The sequence below is a fragment of the Pelophylax lessonae genome (assembly GCF_965119305.1).
Source record: "Pelophylax lessonae genome assembly, chromosome: 4".
In the NCBI taxonomy this organism is placed as follows: Eukaryota; Metazoa; Chordata; class Amphibia; order Anura; family Ranidae; genus Pelophylax; species Pelophylax lessonae.
Window position 1 is genome coordinate 649,931,293 of NC_138771.1, and position 25,052 is coordinate 649,956,344.

At 47.5% G+C, this 25,052-nt stretch overlaps 1 protein-coding gene across 1 annotated transcript; it reads left to right on the plus strand.

The window, feature by feature from the left end:
• Positions 1-371: 371 nt before the first annotated feature.
• NFAM1 (NFAT activating protein with ITAM motif 1) lies at positions 372-23,945 on the plus strand (the record flags this gene model as incomplete). The annotated part of the gene is made up of 9 exons (XM_082253935.1): positions 372-426; positions 15,621-15,911; positions 17,334-17,464; positions 17,975-18,061; positions 18,558-18,657; positions 19,416-19,513; positions 21,919-21,981; positions 22,061-22,123; positions 23,795-23,945. 9 exons carry the CDS (start codon positions 372-374, stop codon positions 23,846-23,848), a joined length of 942 nt encoding a protein of 313 aa, XP_082110061.1. The 3' UTR covers positions 23,849-23,945.
• Between the last annotated feature and the right edge of the window lie 1,107 nt (positions 23,946-25,052).

The following is a 25,052-nucleotide window of genomic DNA, read 5'->3' on the forward strand; positions in this document are numbered from 1 at the left end:
CCCATTTCCCCTGTAGTATATTTTTGCATCTAACGTCCGTGTCCCTTTAAATGGAGGTTTCCCTTTACTATGTAGTTTAGTTTACTACTATAAAATATCACAAACCAGCTATTATCGGGTTCTCTTTGTTGGCCGGTATCTGGGGACATATGTGAGGAGGTGATAAATATCCCTGGAAGTGATTTTGGGGCTCTAAAGGTCTCTATCTCTAAAATCAAACCCTGATTAGTCAGACTTCAAGTGTCCGGAGAAAGGTTTATCGGAAGATTGCACCATCGAGAAGTTCTGCTTTTACTGAGCGGAATTGTCACAAAAAGCAGAAGTGAAGGGGGGGTTGGGGGGACCGGCAGACAAGGATCAGACACATAGGGATGGACCGGCCACTGTGCACCATCGTCTTCATCACCTGGGCCCACCTGTGTCGGGGTAAGAGCCCACCAGGGCAGATACCGACTAGCCTGCCACTGATAGCATCTTTCCCAACCTAGTTACAGATGGATAGATCGTTCACTGAGAATGGCAGGGCTGATTGTCACCAGGGACGTCAGAAAAAAGATATACAGACCCAGGAACTCAGCACAGGGATAGTGGGAACCCCTTATAATGGACACAGCAGGTGTACAGACCTGGGAGCTCAGCACAGGGATGGTGGGAACCCCCCATAATGGACACAGCAGGTGTACAGACCTGGAAACTCAGCACAGGGATGGTGGGAACACCTCATAATGGGCACAGCAGGTGTACAGACTCGCAAACTTAGCACAGGTATGGGGGGGAGCCCCTCATAATGAGCACAGCAAGTGTACAGGCTCTGAGACTCAGCGCAGGGCATGGAGGGAACCCCTCATGATGGGCACAGCAGGTGTACAGACCTAGGAACTCAGCACAGGGATGGTGGGAACCCCTCATAATGAGCACAGCAGGTGTACAGACTTGCAAACTTAGCACAGGGATGGGGGGGCTCATAATGAGCACAGCAAGTGTACAGACTCTGAAACTCAGCACAGGGATGGTGGGAAACTGCCATTCCACTCCCTGACAGCGAGGTGTGAGGTTGCTGGTTCCTTAGCTCGTGTGCTTCCAGAAGCCAGGGGCTAGAGTTGCTTCTCTGCCCCAGGAAGGATGCTGGATCCTGGGGAGGACCCTGGCGGGGGCCCCCTGGATAAGCCTGAGACTAGGCCTCAGTCTATGGAAGACATGGAGCTCGGCCCAAGGAGGGGTGAATCCCTGCCTACCTATAGACGGAGGACTGTTGAAAAGCTGAGGCGGATTGAGAAAGAGGAGGAGAAATTGGCAACTTTGAAAGTAGAATTTAAAAAGAAAAAGTTGTATTGTGCCAAACTGTACAGTAAGAAGAGACCGGCTCTGAGGCCTGAATTGAAGGACTTGGAGCAAGCTTTGAGGAAGCAGAAAGAGTTGGTGAGCTCTCTGAAGGAAAGCTGTGAAGCACTTCAGGAGAAATACAGGAATGAGGAACGTTTCAGCCGTATGAGGAGAGGAGCCGTTTCCAGCATAAAGAGTGACCCAGTCAGTGAGGAGATTCAGGTACCGACAGAGTCAGCAGAGAGTGAGAAAGTGGGCCCGGAAGATGAGCCCAGCTCTTCGACACCTCACACATCTGCTGAGCCCCCAATGGTGGAGGCCTCTGTCTCCCTCCCTCTGCAGCAGCAATGTGGAACATCTGAGCAGGAGGTTGAGGGGGGTACTGGCATGTTGGAGTTCGTCGCTGAGCTGGAATCCCCTCTGGATGGAAGAAAGTTCCATTTTTCTGCAGATTCCCCAGATGAGGAGATGGATACTTTTCCTCGCCCTATGAAAGAGAGACCTGTGGAGAAAGGAAAAATTACCATTAAGCCTACAACAACCAGGAGGAAGTTTGATCCCACCATCAGCCATGACACTGCAGAGGTAACACAGCAAGCAGGTACAGTGTGTGTGCAAGGTGGTGATGTGAACTTTAATGACAATGTGCTTGCTGAGGGTTGTAGTGCTATGGGCTGTCAGCCCACACCCATAGACAATGTGCAGCATGCAGTGCAACCTGATACACCTGCTGAAAAAATTCCACTTTTAAATGCAAGTGGTGAGAAAATTGGAAAAAACTGTGTGTTTCTGGTTGAAGAGTCTGCAGAGAGGAGCACCACGGACATTGCAGAGGCTTTGCCTGGACCAAATACAGTGGCTGTTCCTGAGCATGGTGGAGGAGATGCTGGGAGCAGTAGTACTATAACTTTTTTGGAGTCTGCAGTAGACAAGGCTGTGATTGAACCCAGGAAAGCAGCTGAGTGCTCAGAGAAGGGGGAGGGGGTGGGTCTTGTCTCTGCTGCTCCAAAGACTGCAAGGGTTGATTCAGGCTCCTTGTCATCAGGTGTGGTAATTGCTGGTGTTTCTGGGAGGAAAACCTATGCTGGTGCTGCTGAAGGGTTTGGGAGGGGGGTGCAAGCAGGGAAGGAGCATGGAAATGTTTTATCTTCCTCATTATTTAAAAGGAGGAATGTGGTACAGCTCAGATGGGAAGGCGAAGGTATTCCGCCATATAGGAGAGCTGTGGTTGATAAGATTCTGCAGATGGGCTTTAAACCTGCAGATATCTTTGCCCTGATCAGTCCGACCGGCTCCTATGAGTATGATTTGTCCTTTGTCCGTCCGGAGTCTTTGGACATATTTTGGGAGAAATATGAACATGTGTGTAGGAGCCTGCCGGACTGGAAAGGGCTCATCCCCAAAGTTGTGTCACGTCAGCCACTCATTAAAATGGTGACAATTCTTGTGCGCAATGAGTCCATACCGCAAGGGGATTTATCTGTATGGCTGAGGAGATATGGAGACATCCTGAGCCCCTTACACAAAATTATGGATGATCGAGGAATATGGACGGGAGGATGGTCTGTGCAGCTAAAACTGAGAGTCATTGATAATGTCATCCAGCATCTGCCATCCTCAGCTTTCCTGGGGAGGGACAGACTGACCATCTTCTATCCAGGCCAGCCAAAGCTGTGCAATAAGTGTGGGGATAAAGGGCACTTTGCATCCTCCTGTCCAGTAATGAAATGCTCTCTGTGTCAGGATTTAGGGCATTTGGCAAAAGATTGCAATATTATAAGGTGCAACTTGTGCAATGCAGTTGGGCATCCTTATAGCCAGTGTCCTGAGGCAATGCACAACCAGCCTGAGCTCATGAGAGAGTTTTTCCGTCTGGACATGGAGGATGCTCAGAGCTCAGCAGCTAGGGTGCCTGCGATTCCCTCCGAGACTGTACCAATACCCAGTGTGTCAGTGTCTTCCCAGTCTGTGGTGCCCCAGTCTGTGCCAATGCTCAGTGTGTCAGTGTCTTCTCAGTCTGTGGTGCCCCAGTCTGTGCCGATTCCCAGTGTGTCAGTGTCTTCCCAGTCTGTATGTAAGGTATCGGTTACTAAGAATGTGTCCAATCCTTCTGTGTCTATGTCTTCCAAAATTGCAGAGGCGGCAAGAGGTGCTGAGGCAGGGGCATCAAGTACAGTGCCAGTCCCCTCCCCTAGACATTGCAGGGCTTCTATTAGGGACCATGGGGTGCAGAGGAGTGGGGAGAATGGTGAAGAGGCTGGTCTGGTGGTAGATAAGGTAAGGGAGAGTGGGGGTGAAGGGGAGGGTGAGAGTGGGGAAACTGTAATTTCCAATTTGTCCAAGGGGGATGTGGAATGGTTGGAGGAGAAAAGAAAGAAGGGCAAAAGAAGGAAAAAAAAGTGTTCAGCTACCCACAGTCCTGAGGTTTTGCCTTTGACAAATAAGTTTGGGGTCCTGTCAGATGATGATGACGATGAATGGGACTTGTTGAGTACAGAATCTTCCATGGATGATGAGTCCCAGGGTGCACTGAAGCGCACTGGTTCTCCAGGGAGAGAGAGTAGTCAGCCTAAGAAAGGGCTGCCTCAATTATCTGTTAAAAGTGGCAAACAATAATGTTATCAGCTGAAAATCAGTCATAAAATATAATTTTTGATTAAAGGCTCCATACATGGTGAAGTTTCTTAGTCTGGCTCTCTCGTAGGGTTTATGCTGTGTGCAATTTGGTTTATTTATTATGTTCTTGTTTTGTATAGTTATATTCAATTATTTTGTAAATATGTTATTTATTATGGTTTTATTGTATATAAGTTGATTGTTTGTAAGAATTTCCAATAAACAAAATTAACCCCTTATAATGAGCACAGCAGGTGTACAGACCTAGGAACTCAGCACAGGGATGGTGGGAATCCCTCATAATGGGCACAGCAGGTGTACAAACTCAGGAATTTAGTGCAGAGATGGTGGAACCCCTCATAATGGCCACAACAGGTGTAAAGACCCCGGAACTCAGCACAGGGATGGAGGAATCTCTCATAATGGGCACAGCAGGTGTACATGCCCAGGAACTTAGCACATGAATGGTGGGAACCCCTCATGGCCACAGCAGGTGTACAGACCAAGGAACCCAACACAGGGATGGTGAGAACCCCTCATAATGGGCAAAGCAGGTGTGCAGAACCAGGAACTTAGCACAGGGATGGTGGGAACCTCTCATAATGGGCACAGCAGGTGTACAGACCCCAGAACTCAGCACAGGGATGGTGGGAACCCCTCATAATTGGCATAGCAGGTGTACAGACCCTAGAACTCACCACAGGGATGGTGAAAACCCCTCATAATGGGCACAGTAGGTGTACAGACTCAGGGACTCAGCACAGGGATGGTGGAAACCCCCCATAATGGACACAGCAGGTGTGCAGACCAAGGAACTCAGCACAGGGATGGTGGGAACCACTCATAATGGGCACAGCAGGTGTACAGGCCCTAGAACTCACCACAGGTATGGTGAAAACCCCTCATAATGGGCACAGTAGGTGTACAGACTCAGGGACTCAGCACAGGGATGGTGGAAACCCCCCATAATGGACACAGCAGGTGTGCAGACCAAGGAACTCAGCACAGGGATGGTGGGAACCACTCATAATGAGCACAGCAGGTGTACAGACTCAGGAACTCAGCACAGGGATGGTCGGAAACTGCCATTCTACTCCTTGACAGTGAGGTGTGAGGTTGCTGGTTCCTTAGCTCTTGTGCTTCCAGAAGTCGGGGGCTAGAGTTGCTTTTCTGCCCCCAGGAGGGTTGCTGGATCATGCCTTGGGAGGACCCGGCGGGGGCCCCCCTGGATAGGCCTGTGACTAGGCTGTGGAAGACACTGGGCCTTGCCCAGGGAGAGATGAGTCCCTGTCTGCCTTTAGGATTGTTGATAAGCTGACGCAGATTGATAAAGAGGAGGAGATATTGGCAGCTTTGAAGGCTGAATTTAGAAAGAAAAAGATAATTTGTGCAAAAGTGTACAGCAAGAAGAGACCGGCTCTGAGGCCTGAGTTGAAGGACTTGGAGCAAGCTTTGAAGAAGCAGGAAGAACTGGTGAGCTCTCTGAAGGAGAACAGCGGAACATTTAAGGAGAAATATAGTAACGGTTTCAGCTGAATGAGGAGAAGAGCCGCTTCCAGCATGGAGAGTGACCCAGCCAGTGAGGAGGTGCAGGTACCAACAGAGTCAGCAGAGAGTGAGAAAGTGGGCCCAGGAGATGAGCCCAGCTCTTTAACACCTCAGACATCTGCTGAACCTCCAATGGTGGAGGCTTCCATCCCCCTCCCTCTGCAGCAGCAGTATAGAAAATCTGAGCAGGAGGTTGAGGTGGGTACTGGCATGCTGGAGTTTATCGTCGAGCTGGAATCCCCCCCAGATGTAAGAAAGTTCAGTTTCCCTGCGGATTCCTCAGATGACCATGGGGAGATGGGTACCATTCCTCGTCCTGTGAAAGAGACCTGTGGAGAGAGGAAGATTCACCATGAATTCTGTAACAACCAAGAGGAAGCTTGATCCCACCGTCAGCCATGACAATGCAAAGGTAACACAGCAAGCAGATACAGTGTGTGTGCAAGGTGGTGATGTGAACTTTAATAATGACAATGGGCTTGCTGAGGGTTCTAGTGCTATGGGTAGTCTGTCCAGACCCATAGAGAATGTACAGCATGCAATGCAACCTGATGCACCTGCTGAAAAAACTTCAAATTTAAATACAATTGGCCGGAGAGCTGGAGATAACTGTGAGCTTCTGGGGGAATAGTCTGCAGAGAGGAGTGCCATGGACATTGCGGAGGCTTTGCCTGGATCAAATACAGTGGCGGTTCCTTAGAATGGTGGAAGAGGTGCTGAGAGCAGTGGTGCCACAACTGTCTCGGAGTCTGCAGTAGACGGGACTGTGTTTGAATCTAGGAAAGCAGCTGAGTGGTCAGAGCAAGGGGAGGGGGTGGATCTTGCCTCTGTTGCTCCAAAGACTCCTATGGTTGATTCAGACTCCTTGTCAGCAGGTTTAGTTATGCCTAGGGACAATGCTGCAAATGCTGGTGGTGTGTCTATGAGGAAAACATATGCTGGTGCTGCTGCAGGATCTGGGAGGGGGAAGATAGCAGGGAAGGAGCATGGAAATGTTTTATCTTCCTCGTTATTTAAAAAGGAGGAGTGTTGTGCAGCTTAATTGGAGGGTGGGGGTATTCCTCCACATAGGTCAGTGGTGGAAAGGGTTCTGCAGATGGGGTTTAGGCCCACAGATATCTTCGCCCTGATCGGTCTGGCCGATTCCTATAAGTATGATTTGTCCTTTATCCGTCCGGAGTCTTTGGACATATTTTGGGAGAGGTATGAGCATGTGTGTAGGGGCCTGCCGGACTGGAAAGGGCTCATCTCCAAGCTTTTATCACGCCAGCCACTCATTAAAATGGTGACAAGTCTTGTCCGCAATGAGTCCATACCACAAGGGGATTTATCTGTATGGCTGAGGATATATGGAGACATCCTCAGCCCCTTAAAGAAGATTGTGGATGATCGGGGAATATGGACGAGGGGGGGGGTGTAATAAGTATGGGGATAAAGGGCACTTTGTGTCCTCCTGTCCAGTGATGAAGTGCTCTCGGTGTCAGGGTTTAGGGCATTTGGCAAAGGATTGTAACATTATAAGGTGCAACCTGTGTAATGCAGTGGGGCATCCTTATAGTTAGTGTCCTGAGGCAATGCACAACCAACCTGAGCTCATGAGGGAGTTCTTCCGCCTGGACATGGAGGATGCTCAGCAGCTAGGGTGCCTGTTATTACCTCTGAGTCTGTACCAATGCCCAGTGTGTCCGTATCTTCCCAGTCTGTGGTGCCCCAGTCTGTGGGTTTGCCTAATGTGCCTTTATATTCCCAGTCTGTGGTGCCCCTGTCTGTGCATAGCCTAGTTTGTCAATGTCTTCCCAGTCTGTATCTGAGGTATCAGTTACCAAGAATGTGTCCAATCCTTCTGTGTCTATGTCTTCCAAAATTGCAGAGCCAGCAAGAGGTGCTGAGGTAAGGGCATCAAGTGCAGTGCCAGTCCCCCTCCCTCAGCATTGCAGGGTTTCTATTAAGGACCACAGGGTACGGAGGAGTGGGAAAAATGCTAAAGAGGCTGGCCTGGTGGTAGATATGGTAAATGAGAGTAGGGGGGAGGTATGTGAAGGGGAGGGTAAGAGTGGGGAAACTGTTGTTTCCGGTTTGTCCAAGGATGATATGGAATGGTTGAAGGAGAAAAGGAGGAAGGGCAAAAGAAGGAAAAAAAGGTGTTCAGTTACCTCAAGTCTTAAGGTTTTACCTTTAGCAAATAAGTTTGGGGTCTTGTCAGATGATGACAATGAATGGGACTCGTTAAGCACAGCGTCTTCTATGGATGATGAGTCCCAGAGTGCACTGAAGCGCGCTGATTCTCCAGGGAGAGAGAGTAGTCAGGCTAAGAAATGGTTGCCTCAATTACCCTAATGGCAGTTCCCACTCCGTTAAAAGTGGCAACCATTAATGTTGCCGGCTTAAAATCAGTGAGTGCTCGTCATATGGCATATTTTTGCTCAGTGAGTTTGATGCTGACATTTTGTTTTTGCAAGAGACCCATCTGAGTAGTCTGGCTGATATACATCTGGCAAAGAAGGAGTGGAGATGTGGTCCTCCCTTTTGGTCTATTGGCCGAGCCTTACAGTGGGGTTGCGGTCCTTTTTTCCAGTTTGGCAACGTGCCGACGAGTAATTGAGGTAGAGATTGGGAGATGCGTGATTTTGGATGTCTCTGTGAGGGGGCAGGACCTGTGCCTGTCTAACATCTATGGTCCCCAGACGAAATGGGACAGTAAATGCCTCTTGACAAAGATTAAGCCTTTTCTTTTTACTGGTCAGCAGGTTATCTTTGGAGGTGACTTCAACACCATTACCAAGTCTAAAGACAGGAGAGGTTTCAGAGATAAGCTGGGCTATGACAGCCTTTTCCTGAATGCGACAGTTAGGGAAGCAGGTCTTGTAGATGTGCACATTAATCGCTGCCCAAACAGCATGGGGTTCACTTTTCAGCGAGGTAATAGTCAGAGTAGGATAGATAGGTTTTTTTTAAGGGGGACTCTACTTTGTTGGCACCTGTGTGTCAAGCAGTGGAGTTTTCCAATCACTGTATTTTATCTGTGACTCTGAATGCCTCAGGTATGCCACCTAGGGGGAGGGGTATCTGGAGATTGAATTCGGCCCTCCTGGATGACGAGGAAGTAAGACAATCCTTTGAGGAATTTTTTCAGGCGCAGGTAACTATCCTAGACTTTGCAACAGTAAGTCAGAATGGTGGGAGCTTATAAAACATCGGACTGTTAGGCTTTTTAAGGCTTCGGGAGAAAGAGACAGCAAGATAAGTATATCACCTACCAGCGTTTGCGGAGGAAACATGACCGCCTTGTTTAGAATTGAGGAGATTCTGGGGCAATCTCTGAGGTGAAGCTCCTCCTGATTAGACATCAATATGACCGACACGCCTCTTTGGTTCAGGAAAGAGACTATGGGAAATACCATTTGCCTGACCCTCACCAGAACTGTAAACAGAGCGTAGCAGTTAAGACGGTCCATGGCCTGAAGGACAGTACGGGCTCTCTGACGAAGTCTAGGTTAGGGATGCTGGAGGTCGTCAGGTCATACTTTGCCAATCTCCTTGGAGGAAGGAACCTTGATCGGGCAAGGATGTTAAGTTTTTTGGACTCTACACCAGGTCTGGACAGTAATGCTCCTTTGATGAATTTGACAGATGAAATCACTGCGGATGAGGTTATCCAGGCTATTGATTAACTAGCCATCAGGAAAACGCCAGGGGGAGATGGTTTGACAGCTGATATTTATAAATGTTTTAAGAAGATCCGGGCTCCATATCTTGCAGAGGTTTTTAATGGCTGTTTGTATGAGGGGTTCTCTCCCTCCTTCCATGAGACCATCTGCAAAAACTCTTCTGTCAAAGGACAAAAATCCTTCAATGATTGGGAATTGGTGGCCCGTTAGCCTTCCTAATGTCAATAGAAAGATACTGGCAAAGATTTTTTTCTGGCGATTATCACCAGTGGCAGGCGGTTTGTTATCCCATCACCAGCACTGTTCAGTCCAGGGTAGAAGCACTTTCTCAGCTGTGTTAGCTATCCAGGAGGCCTTGGAGCGTTGTAGGGCTGCTGTTTGGGGTAAATTTCTGCTGACATTGGATCAGGGTTTTGATAGTATTAATCATGAGTACCTATGGCTCCTTCTTGGCAAGCATGGCCTGGAGGGGGGTTTCATTAATTGGCTCAAGATATTGTACAAAGGGGCTGAAAGCTTTCCTCTGGTTAATGGTTGGGTTGGGCAGCCCTTTGTGGTTGGCTCAGGAGTGCTTCAGGGGTGTCCTTCTCTGAGTTCTCTGCTATATGTGTTTGCAATCGACCCCTTCATTAGAAGGCTAGAGAGTGGACCATTATGTGGGGTACCTTTGGGCATTGCTGGTGAGCCTCCTTTGAAGGTTGTGGCCTATGCTGATGATGTTTCTGATTTTATCTCTGGGACTAGAGAGGCGCAGGAGGTGGTCTCAGTTATAAGGAAGTATACAGAAGCATCAGGTTCAAAGGTCAGCCAGGACAAGTGTAAAGCTTTCTGGATGGGTGTGGAAGGTGAGAGCTTTGTTCTCCCTAGAGACTTCCTGGGGTCCCAACAAAAAATTAGAGTTCTAGGCATTGAATTTGGCCCAGGTGACTATGGTCATGCAAATTAGGTGAACAGGCTGGAGAATGCAGATGCCAAGGTGGCGAGCTGGAAAGGTTGGCAGTTTTCCTTAAGGGAAAAGGTTGATCTGGTCAGGGCTTACCTGATTCCAATTTTTCTGTATGTCGGTTTTGTTTGCGTTTTGCCAGTATCTCTCTATACCAGGATCTATAGTTGTTTCCTCTAGATGTTATGGGGGAACAGGATAAACCTTGTCAAAAGGAGTGTGACTTACCTTCCTTGGTGGGAGGGTGGTCTAGGAATGATCAACCCTGTAGTCTATTTCTCTCTGATGTTTGTAAAGTACAACCTGGGTAACATATTGGCAGAGAGACCGCCTGGGTAGGTTGGTATTTTTTTTTGTAAATTCTTTATATGGGTGGGTTGGTATTTTAAAGTCCTGGTTTAGACCCTTTCTGCGAAACTGGGAAAATGGTGGGCCAGTGAAAAGCCTGAGGGTCAAGCTTGATAAGCTCCCAGCTTATGTTGCCCCATATTTGAAAATACTTTGGCAGTGGCAAGTAACGGCAGAGGAAGTCAGATCTCTTCAAAGGAAGCTTCTTGAGAGGCGGATCATGAGCTCTGTTTTTTGTGAACCACTGGCCTTAAGGTATTGCCCAAGCCTGGTTTTGGGGGAGGGTTTGCGATGGATTAATTTGGAGAGTATCCCAATGTAGTTTATGGATCAGGTTTGGCTCGCTCTCCGTGGAAAACTATATGTGAAGGGCAACTTGAAGTTTCTTTCTATGAGTGATCGGGGCTGCCCGAGAGTGGAGTGTGGAGAAGTGGTGGAGTCCATAGATCATTTTCCGCTTCAGTGCCCTTTTAATATAGAGGTGTACAAGAGGGTAGGGAGGGCTCTGAGTGTACCCTTCCTCCCCCATATGAGTTATGCAGAGTGGGTGTATGGGGCATTCCAGATTTGCCGGGATTATAATTTGGAAAAACTTTTTCTTAGTTAGTTTAGGTCACATTGAATGCACAGTGCCAGGTATCCTTATGGAGTAAAATCCTCCCTGTCGAGGTGGTGGTGCAAGACATTCTGGGTGAGGTTGGGAAGATTCAGGGTCTTGAGAAAGACAGGTGGCAGCAGAAGGCCTGGATAAGGGCATGGAGGAATATCCGGACTCTGTAGCTGCTGCCTGTCGATCTCGGGGTGTGCGTTTTTTCTTTCTGTCCTTGCTTCACTCCCCTAGATTTTCAGATCAAATATATTTTTGATAAGACTACATGCATGGTGACGGTGATGTTCCTTAGTCTGGCTCTCTCGTAGGGATTATGCTGTGTGCAATTCAGTTTACTCCATTTATTATGTACTTGTTTTTTGTTTTGTATAGTTATATTCAATTATTTTGTAAATATGTTTTATTTATTCATTTATTTATTATGGTTTTATTGTTTATAAATTGTTGTTTGTAAGATTTTTCAATAAACAAAATTAACCCCTCATAATGGGCACAGCAGGTGTACAGACCCAGGAACTCCACACAGGGATGAAAACCCCTCATAATGAGCACACCAGGCGTGAAGACCTGGGAACTCAGCACAGGGATGATGGGAACCCCTCAAAATGAGCACAGCAGGTGTACAGACCCAGGAACTCAGCATAGGGATGGTGGAAACTCATAGTGAGCACAGTGGGTGTACAGACCCAGGAGATTAGCACAGGGATGGTGGAAACCCCTCATAAGGAGCACAGCAGGTGTGCAGACCAGGGAACTCCCCACAGGGATGGTGGGAACCCCTCATAATGGGCACAGCAGGTGTACAGACCCAGCAACTCAGAAAAGGGATGGCAGGAACCCCCCACACCGAGCACAGCAGGTGTACATACCTGGGAACTCAGCACAGGTATGTAATCTCAGATGATCTAGTCTTTGGCTGCTTCCCCCTGGGGGGGGGGGGGAGGTGTACCACTCACATCCCTTGGGTATGGGCTGCCTCACAGCTCGCTCTCATCTCTGCTGTTCTCTCGGAAGGAATGTGTTGGAAATGATGGGATGACTGATAGCGTATGTATACAATATATGTAATTAACCATGTTCTAGTGAGATGTTAAAAGGCTTTAAATGTATGGACTTATCCTTCTCCTAACCTCAAGACCTGTTCTGAAAATAAAACTTGTTCTGGGTGTACCCATAGTGCCCTCAGTGAGTCTTTGGAAACAGTACCCATAGTGCCCTCGGTGAGTCTTTGGAACCCGTGCTCATAGTGCCCTCAGTGAGTATTTTAAACCAATGCCCATAGTTCCCTCAGTGAGTCTTTGAAACTAATGCCCATAGTGGCCTTAGTGAGTCTTTCTCACCCATGTCCACAGTGCCCTCGGTGAGTCTTTGGAACCATTTGCCATAATGCCCTTAGTGAGTCTTTGGGACCCATGCCCATTGTGCCCTCGGTGAGTCTTTGGAACATGTGCTCATAGTGCCCTCGGTGAGTCTTGGGAACCTGTGGCCATAGTGCCCTCAGCGAGTCTTTGGACCCTGTGGCCATAGTACCCTCGGTGAGTCTTTGAGACCAATGGCCATAGTATCTTCATTGAGTCTTTGGGACCCATGCCCATAGTGCCCTCGGTGAGTCTTGGGGAACGATTCCCATAGTGCCCTCAATGAGTCTTTGGGACCCATGCCCATAGTGCCCTCAGTGAGTCTTTAGAACCTGTGCCCATAGTGCCCTCAGTGAGTCTTTGGAAACTATGCCCTCAGTGAGTCTTTTGGAACCCATGTCTATAGTGCCTTTGGTGAGTCTTTGGAACCTGTGCCCATAGTGCTCTCGGTGAGTCTTTTGAACCCATGCCCATAGTGCCCTTGGTGAGTCTTTGGAACCTGTGCCCATAGTGCACTCGGTGAGTCTTTGGAACCTGTGCCCATAATGCCCTCAGTGAGTCTTTGAAACCCGTGGCCATATTGCACTCGGTGAGTCTTTGAGACCAATGGCCATAGTCTCCTCATTGAGTCTTTGGGACCCATGCCCATAGTGCCCTCCGTGAGTCTTGGGGAATGATGCCCATAGTGCCCTCAATGAGTCTTTGGGACCCATGCCCATAGTGCCCTCAGTGAGTCTTTGAAACCCGTGGCCATATTGCACTCGGTGAGTCTTTGAGACCAATGGCCATAGTATCCTCAATGAATCTTTGGGACCCATGCCCATAGTGCCCTCAGTGAGTCTTTAGAACCTGTGCCCATAGTGCCCTCAGTGAGTCTTTGGAAACTATGCCCTCAGTGAGTCTTTTGGAACCCATGCCCATAGTGCCTTTGGTGAGTCTTTGGAACCTGTGCCCATAGTGCCCTCGGTGAGTCTTTTGAACCCGTGCCCATAGTGCCCTCTGTGATTTTTTTGAACCCATGCCCATAGTGCCCTCGGTGAGTCTTTGGAACCGTGCCCATAGTGCCCTCGGTGAGTCTTTGGAACCCGTGCCCATAGTGCCCTCGGTGAGTCTTTGGAACCCGTGCCCATAGTGCCCTCGGTGAGTCTTTGGAACCTGTGCCCATAGTGCCCTCGGTGAGTCTTTGGAACCAATGCCCATAGTGCCCTCAGTGAGTCTTTCAAACCAATTACTATAGTTCTCCTTAGTGAATCTTTGAGACCCGTGCCCATAGTGCCCTTGGTGAGTCGTTGGAACCTGTGCCCATAGTGCCCTCTTGAGTCTTGGGAACCTGTGCCCATAGTGCCCTCAGTGAGTCTTTGGAACCTGTGCCCTCAGTGAGTCTATGGAACCCGTGCTTATAGTGTCCACAGTGAGTCTTTGGAACCAATACCCATAGTGCCCTTAGCACTTAGTGAGTCTTTGGGACTCATGCCCATAGTGCCCTCAGTGAGTCTTTGGAACCTGTGCCCAAGCACTCCACACAAACATTCCTGGTTAGCATGCTCTGACTCTGATGTTTCTATCACTCTTCCCCTCCTGAAATGATTTTTTCATTGTCTTAGTCATTAGTACAGTTTATTGAAACTAACATGTAAATCCGGGAACTGAAGCCGGGGTGTAGCCCTTGGCACTGCTGGGCCTTATTCTGACCTTTGCCAGGAAAGGAGAAGTGATACTCTGTAGGGAGAAGGGATCAGTAAGGAGAGGAGTGATACTGTGCAGCGAGAGGTAATCAGTCGGGAGAGGAGTAATACTCTGCAGGAAAAAGTAATCAGCCAGGAGAGGAGTGATATTCTGCAGGGAGATATGATCAGTAAGGAGAGGAGTGATACACCGCAGGGAGAAGGGCTCAGTAAGGAGAGGAGGAATACTCTGCCGGAAGGTGTGATCAGTAAGTAGAGAAGTGATATTCTGCAGGGAGGTGTTATAAGTAAGGAGGAGTGATACTCTGCAGGGAGAAATGATCTGTAAGGAGAGCAGTGATACTTTGCAGGGAGGTGTGATCAGTACATAGAGAAGTGATACTCTACAGGGAGGTGTTACAAGGAGAGGAGTGATACTCTGCAGGGAAAAGTAATTGGTAAGGAGAGGAGTGATACACTGCAGAGAGACTTGCAGGAAGGTGTGATCAGTAGGGAAAGGAGTGATACTCTGCAGGGAGAAGGGATCAGTAGGGAGAGTAGTGATACTCTGCAGGGAGAAGTGATCAGTAAGGGGATGAGTAATACTCTGCAGGGAGATGTGATCAGTAAGGAGAGGAGTGATACTCTGCAGGGAGAAGTAATCAGTAAGGAGAGGGGTGATACACTGCAGAGAGACTTGCAGGAAGGTGTGATCAGTAGGGAAAGGAGTGATACTCTGCAGGGAGAAGAGATCAGTAGGGAGAGGAGTGATACTCTGCAGGGAGAAGGGATCAGTAAGGAGAGGAATAATACTCTGCACGGAGTAGTGATTAGTGAGGAGAGTAGTGATAGTCTGCAGGGAGAAGTGATCAGTAAGGGGATGAGTAATACTCTGCAGGGAGATGTGATCAGTAGGGAGAGGAGTGATAGTCTGCAGGGAGATGTGATCGGTAAGGAGAAAAGTGATGGTCTGCAGGGAGAAGTAATCGGTAAGGAGAGGAGCAATACTCTGCAGAGAGAAGTGATCGGTAAGGAGGAGTGATAGTCTGCAGGGAGAAGTGATCGGTAAGCAGAGGAGTGATGGTCTGCAGGAGAAGTAATCAGTAATGAGAGGAGTAATAGTCTGCAAGGAGAAGTGATTGATAAGGAGAGGAGTGATAGTCTGCAGGGAGAAGTGATCGGTAAGGAGAGGAGTAATAGTCTGCAGGGAGAATTGATCGGTAAGGAGAGTAGTGAAAGTCTGCAGGGAGATGTGATCGATAAGGAGAGGAGTGATAGTCTGCAGAAAGAAGTGATCGATAAGGAGAGGAGTGATAATCTGCAGGGAGAAGTGATAGGTAAGGAGAGGAGTGATACTCTGCAGGGAAAAGTGATCGGTAAGGAGAGGAGTTATAGTGTGCAGGGAGAAGTGATCGGTAAGGAGAGGAGTGATAGTCTGCAGGGAGATGTGATCAATAAGGAGAGGAGTGATAGTCTGCAGAGATAAGTGATCACTGATCAGTAATACATAATACTGACACCCCTCTTCTCTCCGTCCCCCAGCCTGTTCTATAGACCAGGCTCCATCGCTGCTTGTCGCCCTCTCCGGTGATCGGCCCTACATCCAATGCACTGCCAGTATTCCGACTAGCATCGCTCGCCAGGAGATCACCACATCCATCTCCTTCCATGGTGAACAGCTGGATGGGAGAGAGGATGTCCTGACCAACACAACCTATATTAAGAAGACCATAGGGCACAATGTAGAGGTCAGAGAATCAGGAATCTACAAATGTAGACTCACATGTGGGACCCAAATCAAAGATGGCAAAGGAACCTACATACATGTCAGAGGTGAGTACCTACACCAGACTCCTCCCCTTTCCTGTGTCCCCCTGAGACAGACTCCTCCCCTTTCCTGTCTGTGTCCCCCTGAGACAGACTCCTCCCCTTTCCTGTCTGTGTCCCCCTGAGACAGACTCCTCCCCTTTCCTGTCTGTGTCCCCCTGAGACAGACTCCTCCCCTTTCCTGTCCTTGACCCCCTGAGACAGACTCACCCCCTTTCCTGTGTCCCCCTGGGACAGACTCATCCCCTTTCCTTTCCTGTCCGTGTCCTCCTGGGACAGACTCATCCCCTTTCCTGTCCGTGTCCCCCTGGGACAGACTCATCCCCTTTCCTGTCCGTGTCCCCCTGGGACAGACTCATCCCCTTTCCTGTCCGTGTCCTCCTGGGACAGACTCATCCCCTTTCCTGTCCGTGTCCCCCTGGGACAGACTCATCCCCTTTCCTGTCCGTGTCCTCCTGGGACAGACTCATCCCCTTTCCTGTCCGTGTCCCCCTGGGACAGACTCATGCCCTTTCCTGTCCGTGTCCTCCTGGGACAGACTCATGCCCTTTCCTGTCCGTGTCCCCCTGGGACAGACTCATCCCCTTTCCTGTCCGTGTCCCCCTGGGACAGACTCATCCCCTTTCCTGTCCGTGTCCCCCTGGGACAGACTTCTCCCCTTTCCTTTCCTGTCCGTGTCCTCCTGGGACATACTCATCCCCTTTCCTGCCCGTGTCCCCCCGGGACAGACTCATCCCCTTTCCTGTCCGTGTCCCCCTGGGACAGACTCATCCCCTTTCCTGTCCGTGTCCCCCCGGGACAGACTCATCCCCTTTCCTGTCCGTGTCCCCCTGGGACAGACTCATCCCCTTTCCTGTCCGTGTCCCTCTGGGACAGACTCATCCCCTTTCCTGTCTGTGTCCCCCTGAGACAGACTCCTCCCCTTTCCTGTCTGTGTCCCCCTGAGACAGACTCCTCCCCTTTCCTGTCCTTGACCCCCTGAGACAGACTCACCCCCTTTCCTGTGTCCCCCTGGGACAGACTCATCCCCTTTCCTTTCCTGTCTGTGTCCTCCTGGGACAGACTCATCCCCTTTCCTGTCCGTGTCCTCCTGGGACAGACTCATCCCCTTTCCTGTCCGTGTCCCCCCGGGACAGACTCCTCCCCTTTCCTGTCCTTGACCCCCTGAGACAGACTCACCCCCTTTCCTGTGTCCCCCTGGGACAGACTCATCCCCTTTCCTTTCCTGTCTGTGTCCTCCTGGGACAGACTCATCCCCTTTCCTGTCCGTGTCCTCCTGGGACAGACTCATCCCCTTTCCTGCCCGTGTCCCCCCGGGACAGACTCATCCCCTTTCCTGTCCGTGTCCCCCTGGGACAGACTTCTCCCCTTTCCTGTCCATGTCCCCCTTGGACAGACTAATAAAAGGGTTTTGTTTTCCCCCCCCAGAATTTGGCTATCGGGAACCGGCTGACCAAGCGGTTGGACTGCAGTCTGGACTGATCGCGCTCTTGGTTCTTCTCTTGCTCCTCTCCATTTCCGGGACATATCTAGTTCTGCCATTCCACCGGATGAAACAGGTAATATTTATATGCCAAGCTATGCCATCTAGTGGTCATAATGCGGTATTTTCCTGATTGGGAATTTCAGGAGAATACTGCGTTTTTGGCCCCTAGGTGGCGCCGACAATCATTTAAATACAATTCTGTGGTCTGTGGCTGACAGAGAGCCCCAGGTCCAACCCCTCAATGAGATTGTAATACATAAACAATCCCGGCTAGCGGTAAGGCTTGTATTTAGATATTCATCCTTTATATTTACAGCACACCAATAAATAGCAAATATCTCAGGGTTTGCACAGCCATCATGAATAATCTCTGTACTTTGCCTAATATATGTATTTCCTATGATCTTCAGCGCCATCCAGTGGCTATATTGTGGTATTTTTCCTGAAATAACTAATTCAGGGAAAATACCGCTTTATGGCCACTAGAGGGAGCTGAGACAAATTGTTTCTATTCTGACCATTATCTAATGCTCCAGTCTGATGATGACCCCTCTTGTTTGTTTGTTTTTCTCTACCATCAAAGCCTTCTAGTGCGCCCGCCGCACCCCAAGCAACCCCAACACCGACCGTGCAACTGCCGCCGGAGGAGACACCCGGCTCCCTGTACACGGTGAGTCTCCCCAGCGACATCCATAGAGAAATCTTCAGGGGCTCCTTTTATTCCACATTGTACATGACACAAAAAACACCAATTATTATTTAAATATCTTTTTTTTGTTATTGTTATTATTTATCAAACCTCTATTTATAAAGAAGGCATCACAAAAAAAATACCCGTAATGTGTCTAATATGTGCATTCTCCCATCAGCTCCATCTAGTGGCCATAATGAGGTACATCAATGGGGGGAAATACCACCTTATGGCCACCAGATGGAGCCTGACGATCATTGGAAATGCACATATTATACACATTATGGGAATTATTGGTGACGAATGTGTGAATACGATGTCTAAGAAAGGATTTCCCTTGCATTGTAAATGTTCTCTCACTTCCTGTTTAGTCAGCTGGACAGGAAGTGAAGGGAAATCTCCCAGATGGCAAAAAAAGCTGTCAGTAGATTTTGTCCTCCACTGCTATATCCTTTAATTACACTTTGCTGTACAGAGTCTCCAGCTGCGTTCAGATGACGTGTACGACGTCCTGGAGGAAGACATTTCCAGGAAGACCAATGTGGTGAGGGGGGGGGTACTAATCTTTTATTTGGGTTACAATGTTATAACTCTCCTCTCCTGACATACTCTGCTCTGCTGGAGGACTCTGCTCCTTCTTCTATCTAACTCTCCTCTCCTGAAATACTCTGCACTGCTGGAGGACTCTGCTCCTTCCTCTATAACTCTCCGCTCCTGAAATACTCTGCACTGCTGGAGGAATCTGCTCCTTCCTCTATAACTCTCCGTTCCTGAAATACTCTGCTCTGCTGGAGGACTCTGCTACTTCCTCTATCTAACTCTCCTCTCCTGAAATACTCTGCTCTGCTGGAGGACTCTGCTCCTTCCTCTATAACTCTCCTCTCCTGAAATACTCTGCTCTGCTGGAGGACTCTGCTCCTTCCTCTATAACTCTCCGCTCCTGAAATACTCTGCACTGCTGGAGGAATCTGCTCCTTCCTCTATAACTCTCCGTTCCTGAAATACTCTGCTCTGCTGGAGGACTCTGCTACTTCCTCTATCTAACTCTCCTCTCCTGAAATACTCTGCTCTGCTGGAGGACTCTGCTCCTTCCTCTATAACTCTCCTCTCCTGAAATACTCTGCACTGCTGGAGGACTCTGCTCCTTCCTCTATAACTCTCCTTTCCTGAGATACTCTGCACTGCTGGGGGACTCTGCTCCATCCTCTATCTCTCCTCTCCTGAAATACTCTGCACTGCAGGATGACTCTGCTCCTTCCTCTATAACTCTCCTCTCCTGAGATACTCTGCACTGCTGGGGGACTCTGCTCCATCCTCTATCTCTCTAAAAAAGCTGTCAGCAGATTTTGTCCTCCATTACTATATCCTCATCCGCGTTCAGATGACGTGTATGACGTCCTGGAGGAAGACATTTCCAGGAAGACCAATGTGGTGAGGGGGGGGGGGGGGGGGGTACTAAACTTTTATTTGGGTTACAATGTTATAACTCTCCTCTCCTAAAAATACTCTGCACTGCTAGAGGACTCTGCTCCTTCTTCTATCTAACTCTCCTCTCCTGAAATACTCTGCACTGCTGGAGGACTCTGCTCCTTCCTCTATAACTCTCTGCTCCTTCAATACTCTGCACTGCTGGAGGACTCTGCTCCTTCCTCTATAACTCTCCGCTCCTGAAATACTCTGCACTGCTGGAGGACTCTGCTCCTTCCTCTATAACTCTCCGCTCCTGAAATACTCTGCACTGCTGGAGGACTCTGCTCCTTCCTCTATAACTCTCCGCTCCTGAAATACTCTGCACTGCTGGAGGACTCTGCTCCTTCCTCTATAACTCTCCTCTTCTGAAATACTCTGCACTACTGGGGGACTCTGCTCCTTCCTCTATAACTCTCCTCTCCTGAAATACTCTGCTCTGCTGGGGGACTCTGCTCCTTCCTCTATAACTCTCCTCTCCTGAAATACTCTGCTCTACTGGATGACTCTGCTCCTTCCTCTATATCTCTCTTCTTCTGAAATACTCTGCATTGCTGGAGGACTCTGCTCCTTCCTCTATAACTCTCCTCTCCTGAAATACTCTGCACTGCTGGGGGACTCCTCTCCCTCCTCTATAACTCTCCTCTCCTGAGATACTCTGCACTGCTGGGGGACTCTGCTCCATCCTCTATCTCTTCTCTCCTGAAATACTCTGCACTGAAGGATGACTTTGTTCCTTCCTCTATAACTCTCCTCTCCTGAGATACTCTGCACTGCTGGGGGACTCTGCTCCATCCTCTATCTCTCCTCTCCTGAAATACTCTGCTCTGCTAGAGGACTCTGCTCCTTCCTCTATCTAACTCTCCTCTCCTGAAATACTCTGCTCTGCTAGAGGACTCTGCTCCTTCCTCTATCTAACTCTCCTCTCCTTAAATACTCTGCTCTGCTAGAGGACTCTGCTCCTTCCTCTATCTAACTCTCCTCTCCTGAAATACTCTGCACTGCTGGAGCACTCTGCTCCTTCCTCTATCTAACTCTCCTCTTCTGAAATTCTCTGCACTGCTGGAGGACTCTGCTCCTTCCTCTAACTCTCCTCTCCTGAAATACTCTGCACTGCTGGAGGACTCTGCCCTTTCCTCTATAACGCTCCTCTCCTGAAATACTCTGCACTGCTAGAGGACTCTGCTCCTTCCTCTATATCTCTCCTCTCCTGAAATACTCTGCTCTGCTGGAGGGCTCTGCTCCTTCTTCTATCTAACTCTCCTCTCCTGAAATACTCTGCTCTGCTGGGGGACTCTGCTCCTTCCTCTATAACTCTCCTCTCCTGAAATACTGTGTACTTCTGGAGGACTCTGTACCTTCCTCTATCTTACTCTCCTCTCCTTAAATACTCTTCACTGCTGGTGGACTCTGCTCCTTCCTCTAGCTAACTCTCCTCTCCTGAAATACTCTGCTCTGCTGGAGGACTCTGCTCCTTCCTCCATCTAGCTCTCCTCTTCGGAAATACTCTGCTGTCCTGGAGGACTCTTCTGCTTCTTCTATATAACTCTCTTTTCCTGAAATACTCTGCTCTGCTGGAGGACTTTGCACCTTCCTCTAACTCTCATAAAATATGGTGCACTGCTGGAGGACTCTGCTCCTTCCTCTATCTAACTCCCCTCTCCTGAAATACTGTGCACTGCTGGAGGACTCTGCTCCTTTATTTAACTCTTCTCTCCTGAAATACTGTGCACTGCTGGAGGACTCTGCTTCTTCCTCTATTTAACTCTCCTTTCCTGAAAATACTCTGCACTGCTGGAGGACTCTGCTCTTTCCTCTAACTCTCCTCTCCTGAAATACTCTGCACTGCTAGATGACTTTGCTCCTTCCTCTAACTGTCTTCTGAAATTCTCTGCTCTGCTGGAGGACTCTGCTCCTTCCTATATCTAACTTTCCTCACCTGAAATACTCTGCTCTGCTGGAGGACTCTGCTCCTTCCTCTATATCTCTCCTCTTCTGAAATACTCTGCATTGCTGGAGGACTCTGCTCCTTCCTCTATAACTCTCCTCTCCTGAAATACTCTGCACTGCTGGAGGACTCTGCTCCTTCCTATATCTAACTTTCCTCACCTGAAATACTCTGCTCTGCTGGAGGACTCTGCTGCTTTTATGGTATATCTCTCTTCCTATATATGTTGTGGTGGAGGACTTTGCACCTTCCTTCATGTAATACTCCTCATTGTCCTTCTGGAGGACTCGTTCTATTTTCTCCTTGCTTTGAATTTTCTATACTGCTTACGCACTCCATTCCTTCTCCTGCTATTACATTTCGATTTCTTTTTGTGTTGATTTTTATCATATCTCAGATTGATCTTCACTTAATTCTACAGAAACTTCAAGCTGAAGTCCACACTGTCCCTGGCCAAAGTCCCATGAAAAGACCTAAACCTCAGGTTAGAAGATGACATAGCAGTACAAAGTATCTTTTTACACGTTCCTTTGTATAAGAAGTCTGGGATTCTTTTATTTCAGGCCAAACCTGCTTCAGTACCAGAGAAGCCGCAGACGATCCCGGACAAGCCCCCAACTAAACTGGTAAGTGCTGTAAACAAGAAGCTAAAAAAATGATACCATTATAAAAGAATGAATAATAACAATCGGTTATCCACAAGGTTGATAATATTTGGGCAAAACCACACCTCCTTTTGTCAAATCACGTCAAGTTTGGGACTATACAGGGTCTGTTGATTCTCAAATTCCTTTTCTTATCATTGTTTAACTGGTCTTCAGAACCCTGACAAACGACATTCCTTAACCACTTACGGGCCGCCCGCCGCAGTTCTACGTCGGTACTTTGACGTTAAATACCGGGGTTATGGTAGCAGATAGCTGCCATAACCCCGGTATTTATTTAATCCGCGGGCAGTCCGCTTTAACATAAGGGTGGTCCCAGCGGCGGATTCACCACGGGGCCACCCTTATGGGCGGTGAGAGCGGTGCCCCCCCCCCCCGTGCTTTCCGGTCGTTTTGCCCACTACCTGGACCAGTCGATAGCGGGGAAAACGATCCAGTCCGCTCTCCTCTCAGGCAGGAAGTCGAGTGAGGGCAAGATGGCCCCCACTCCACTCTATGGCCTTGGAGGACTGGAGCGATGTCATACATCGCTTCCTAGCAACAGATTTAAAGCCCATTTTTTTCCATCATGAAAAAAAATGATTTTTTTTTCATCATGAAAAAAATGATTTTTTTTTTCATCATAAAAAAATAATTTTTTTTTTCATCATGAAAAACAATGATTTTTTTTTTTTTTTTTTTTTTCTTCTCTTTTAGTGTAGATGTGAGGTGTGAGGTTTTTTTGACCCCAGATCTCACAATAAAGAGGTCCTGTCCTGCTTATTTCTATTACAAGGGACGTTTACAATCCTTGTAATAGGAATAGAAGTGATCAAAATTAAAAAAAAAACAAAAAAAACAAATGTAGAAATAAAAAATAAAAGATAACATAAATAGGGAAAAGAATTAAAGCACCCCGTCCCCGTTAGCTCGCGCACAGAAGCGAACGCATAAGCATATGTAAACGGTGTTCAAACCACACATGTGAGGTATCGCCGCGATCGTTAGAGCGAGAGCAATAATTTGAGACCTAGACCCCCTCTGTAACTCTAAACTGGTAACCTGTAGAAGATTTTATATTGTCACCTATGGGGATTTTTAAGTATCAAAGTTTGTCGCCATTCCAAGTGCGTGCACAATTTTGAAGCACGGCATGTTGGGTATCTATTTACTCAGCGTAACATTATCTTTCACATTATGGAAAAAAATTGGGCTAACTTCACTGTTTTCTTAGTTTTTAATTTAAAAAAGTGAATTTTTTCCAAAAAAATTGCATTTGTAAGACAGGTGCGCAAATACGGTGCGATAAAAAATATTGCAATGATCCCCTTTTTATTCTCTAGGGTCTCGGCTAGAAAAAAAAATAGTAATTATATATATATATATATATATAGATATATATAGATATATATATCTATATATATATAGATATATATATATCTATATATATATATATATATATATAATTTTTGGGGGTTCCAAGTAATTTTCTAGCAAAAAAAATGATTTTAACTTGTAAACAACAAGTGTCAGGAAAAAAAGCCTGGTCCAGAAGTGGGTAAACTGTTAATATCAAGTTCCAAAAAGTTATAGTGTGTCTGTGTGTGTGTTTTTTTTTTTTTTTTTTAAACAATAATTTGTTTGTCTTTCTAGAAACCAAAGAAAGTCAAAGTAGAAAGTTCTGTGTACGAAAACATCAAGCTTTGACGCCTCTTCTCCCGCTTTCTTCATCTCATCAACCAGCATGATATTGTACTCTCTACCCTCATAAATTTGTAATGTTACACTGTTCGGTCCAAAAACTTTTTTCTTTTTTTTTTTTTTCATTAAAAGATTACATTACCATTCCTCCATAGGAACATTTCCAGAGACCTCCATCTGTAAATGTAATTCTGCTCTGGAAGAATAATGCCAAGTCAAACCCAGACCTCCAGTGTCCTAAGTCGGGTTTTCTGGTCTCCACAGAATGTCTATTTCCCTTCATGTTAGTACGGGGAGCAGAGGAGGGTTGTGGACAGGACCAACAAGCTCCTCCATCCTTCTGCTGCTCACAATGTAACCTAAAATCAGAAAAGAGAACATGCCTCCCCAATCTCCAAAAACTCCATACCCAGATAGGCTTACACAGGTGGTCCCACAGAAAATTGACCATCCAACCTAAAAAAAAAAAAAAAAAAGAGAAAAATTGCTGCTAAAAAAAAAAATCCTGAAATGTTTGTGTGGCAGAGGTGCCTGGCATTGGTGGATTTTGTGTATGGAGCAGACAATCAAAGAGATTTTGCTTCCTTCCATGGTAAAATGTACTTTTTTGTGGTTTCGTTGAAAGGCTTACTCCACTTTCGTGGTGAAAAAAATAGCAACTAAAGAAAAAACCAATATAGCCTATACAATTGTGACACAAATCATATTGTAATTAAAAAACGACCTTTCCTTTTCAATCTGCAGCTGTTGTCATTTTCTGAAAATGTAATATGGTCGCCTGGAGGTGTTCTGTACACAGAATGTATACTGGCCACACCCCCAGAAACATAATTTCCTGCTTGTGTGATTGGCTCACCAATTTTCCCAGAAGTCTGCACTAAGATACAAGTCAGATTTCTGGCATCCCCTGCAACACAAATGTCATTTTTGGTGAGATACTCCCAGTACGAACACGTCTTAAGGGATGCAGGCCCAGCAGATTTCCTCATTAGAGCTCTGCAGCTGCCACAGCTGATAGATAATTATGAAACCACTCCCATTTGACCCACTCAGCACAGAGGAACAAGCAGTGATTTCTTCAGAATAACAAAAGATAGGAATCTGCAACAAAGTTTGTTATAATCCTTGCAATGTACAGAGATCACCCAGCGAGGAATGCTTTTTTCTCAACAAAAGTGGAGTTACGCTTTAAATATTGTATAACGCACTT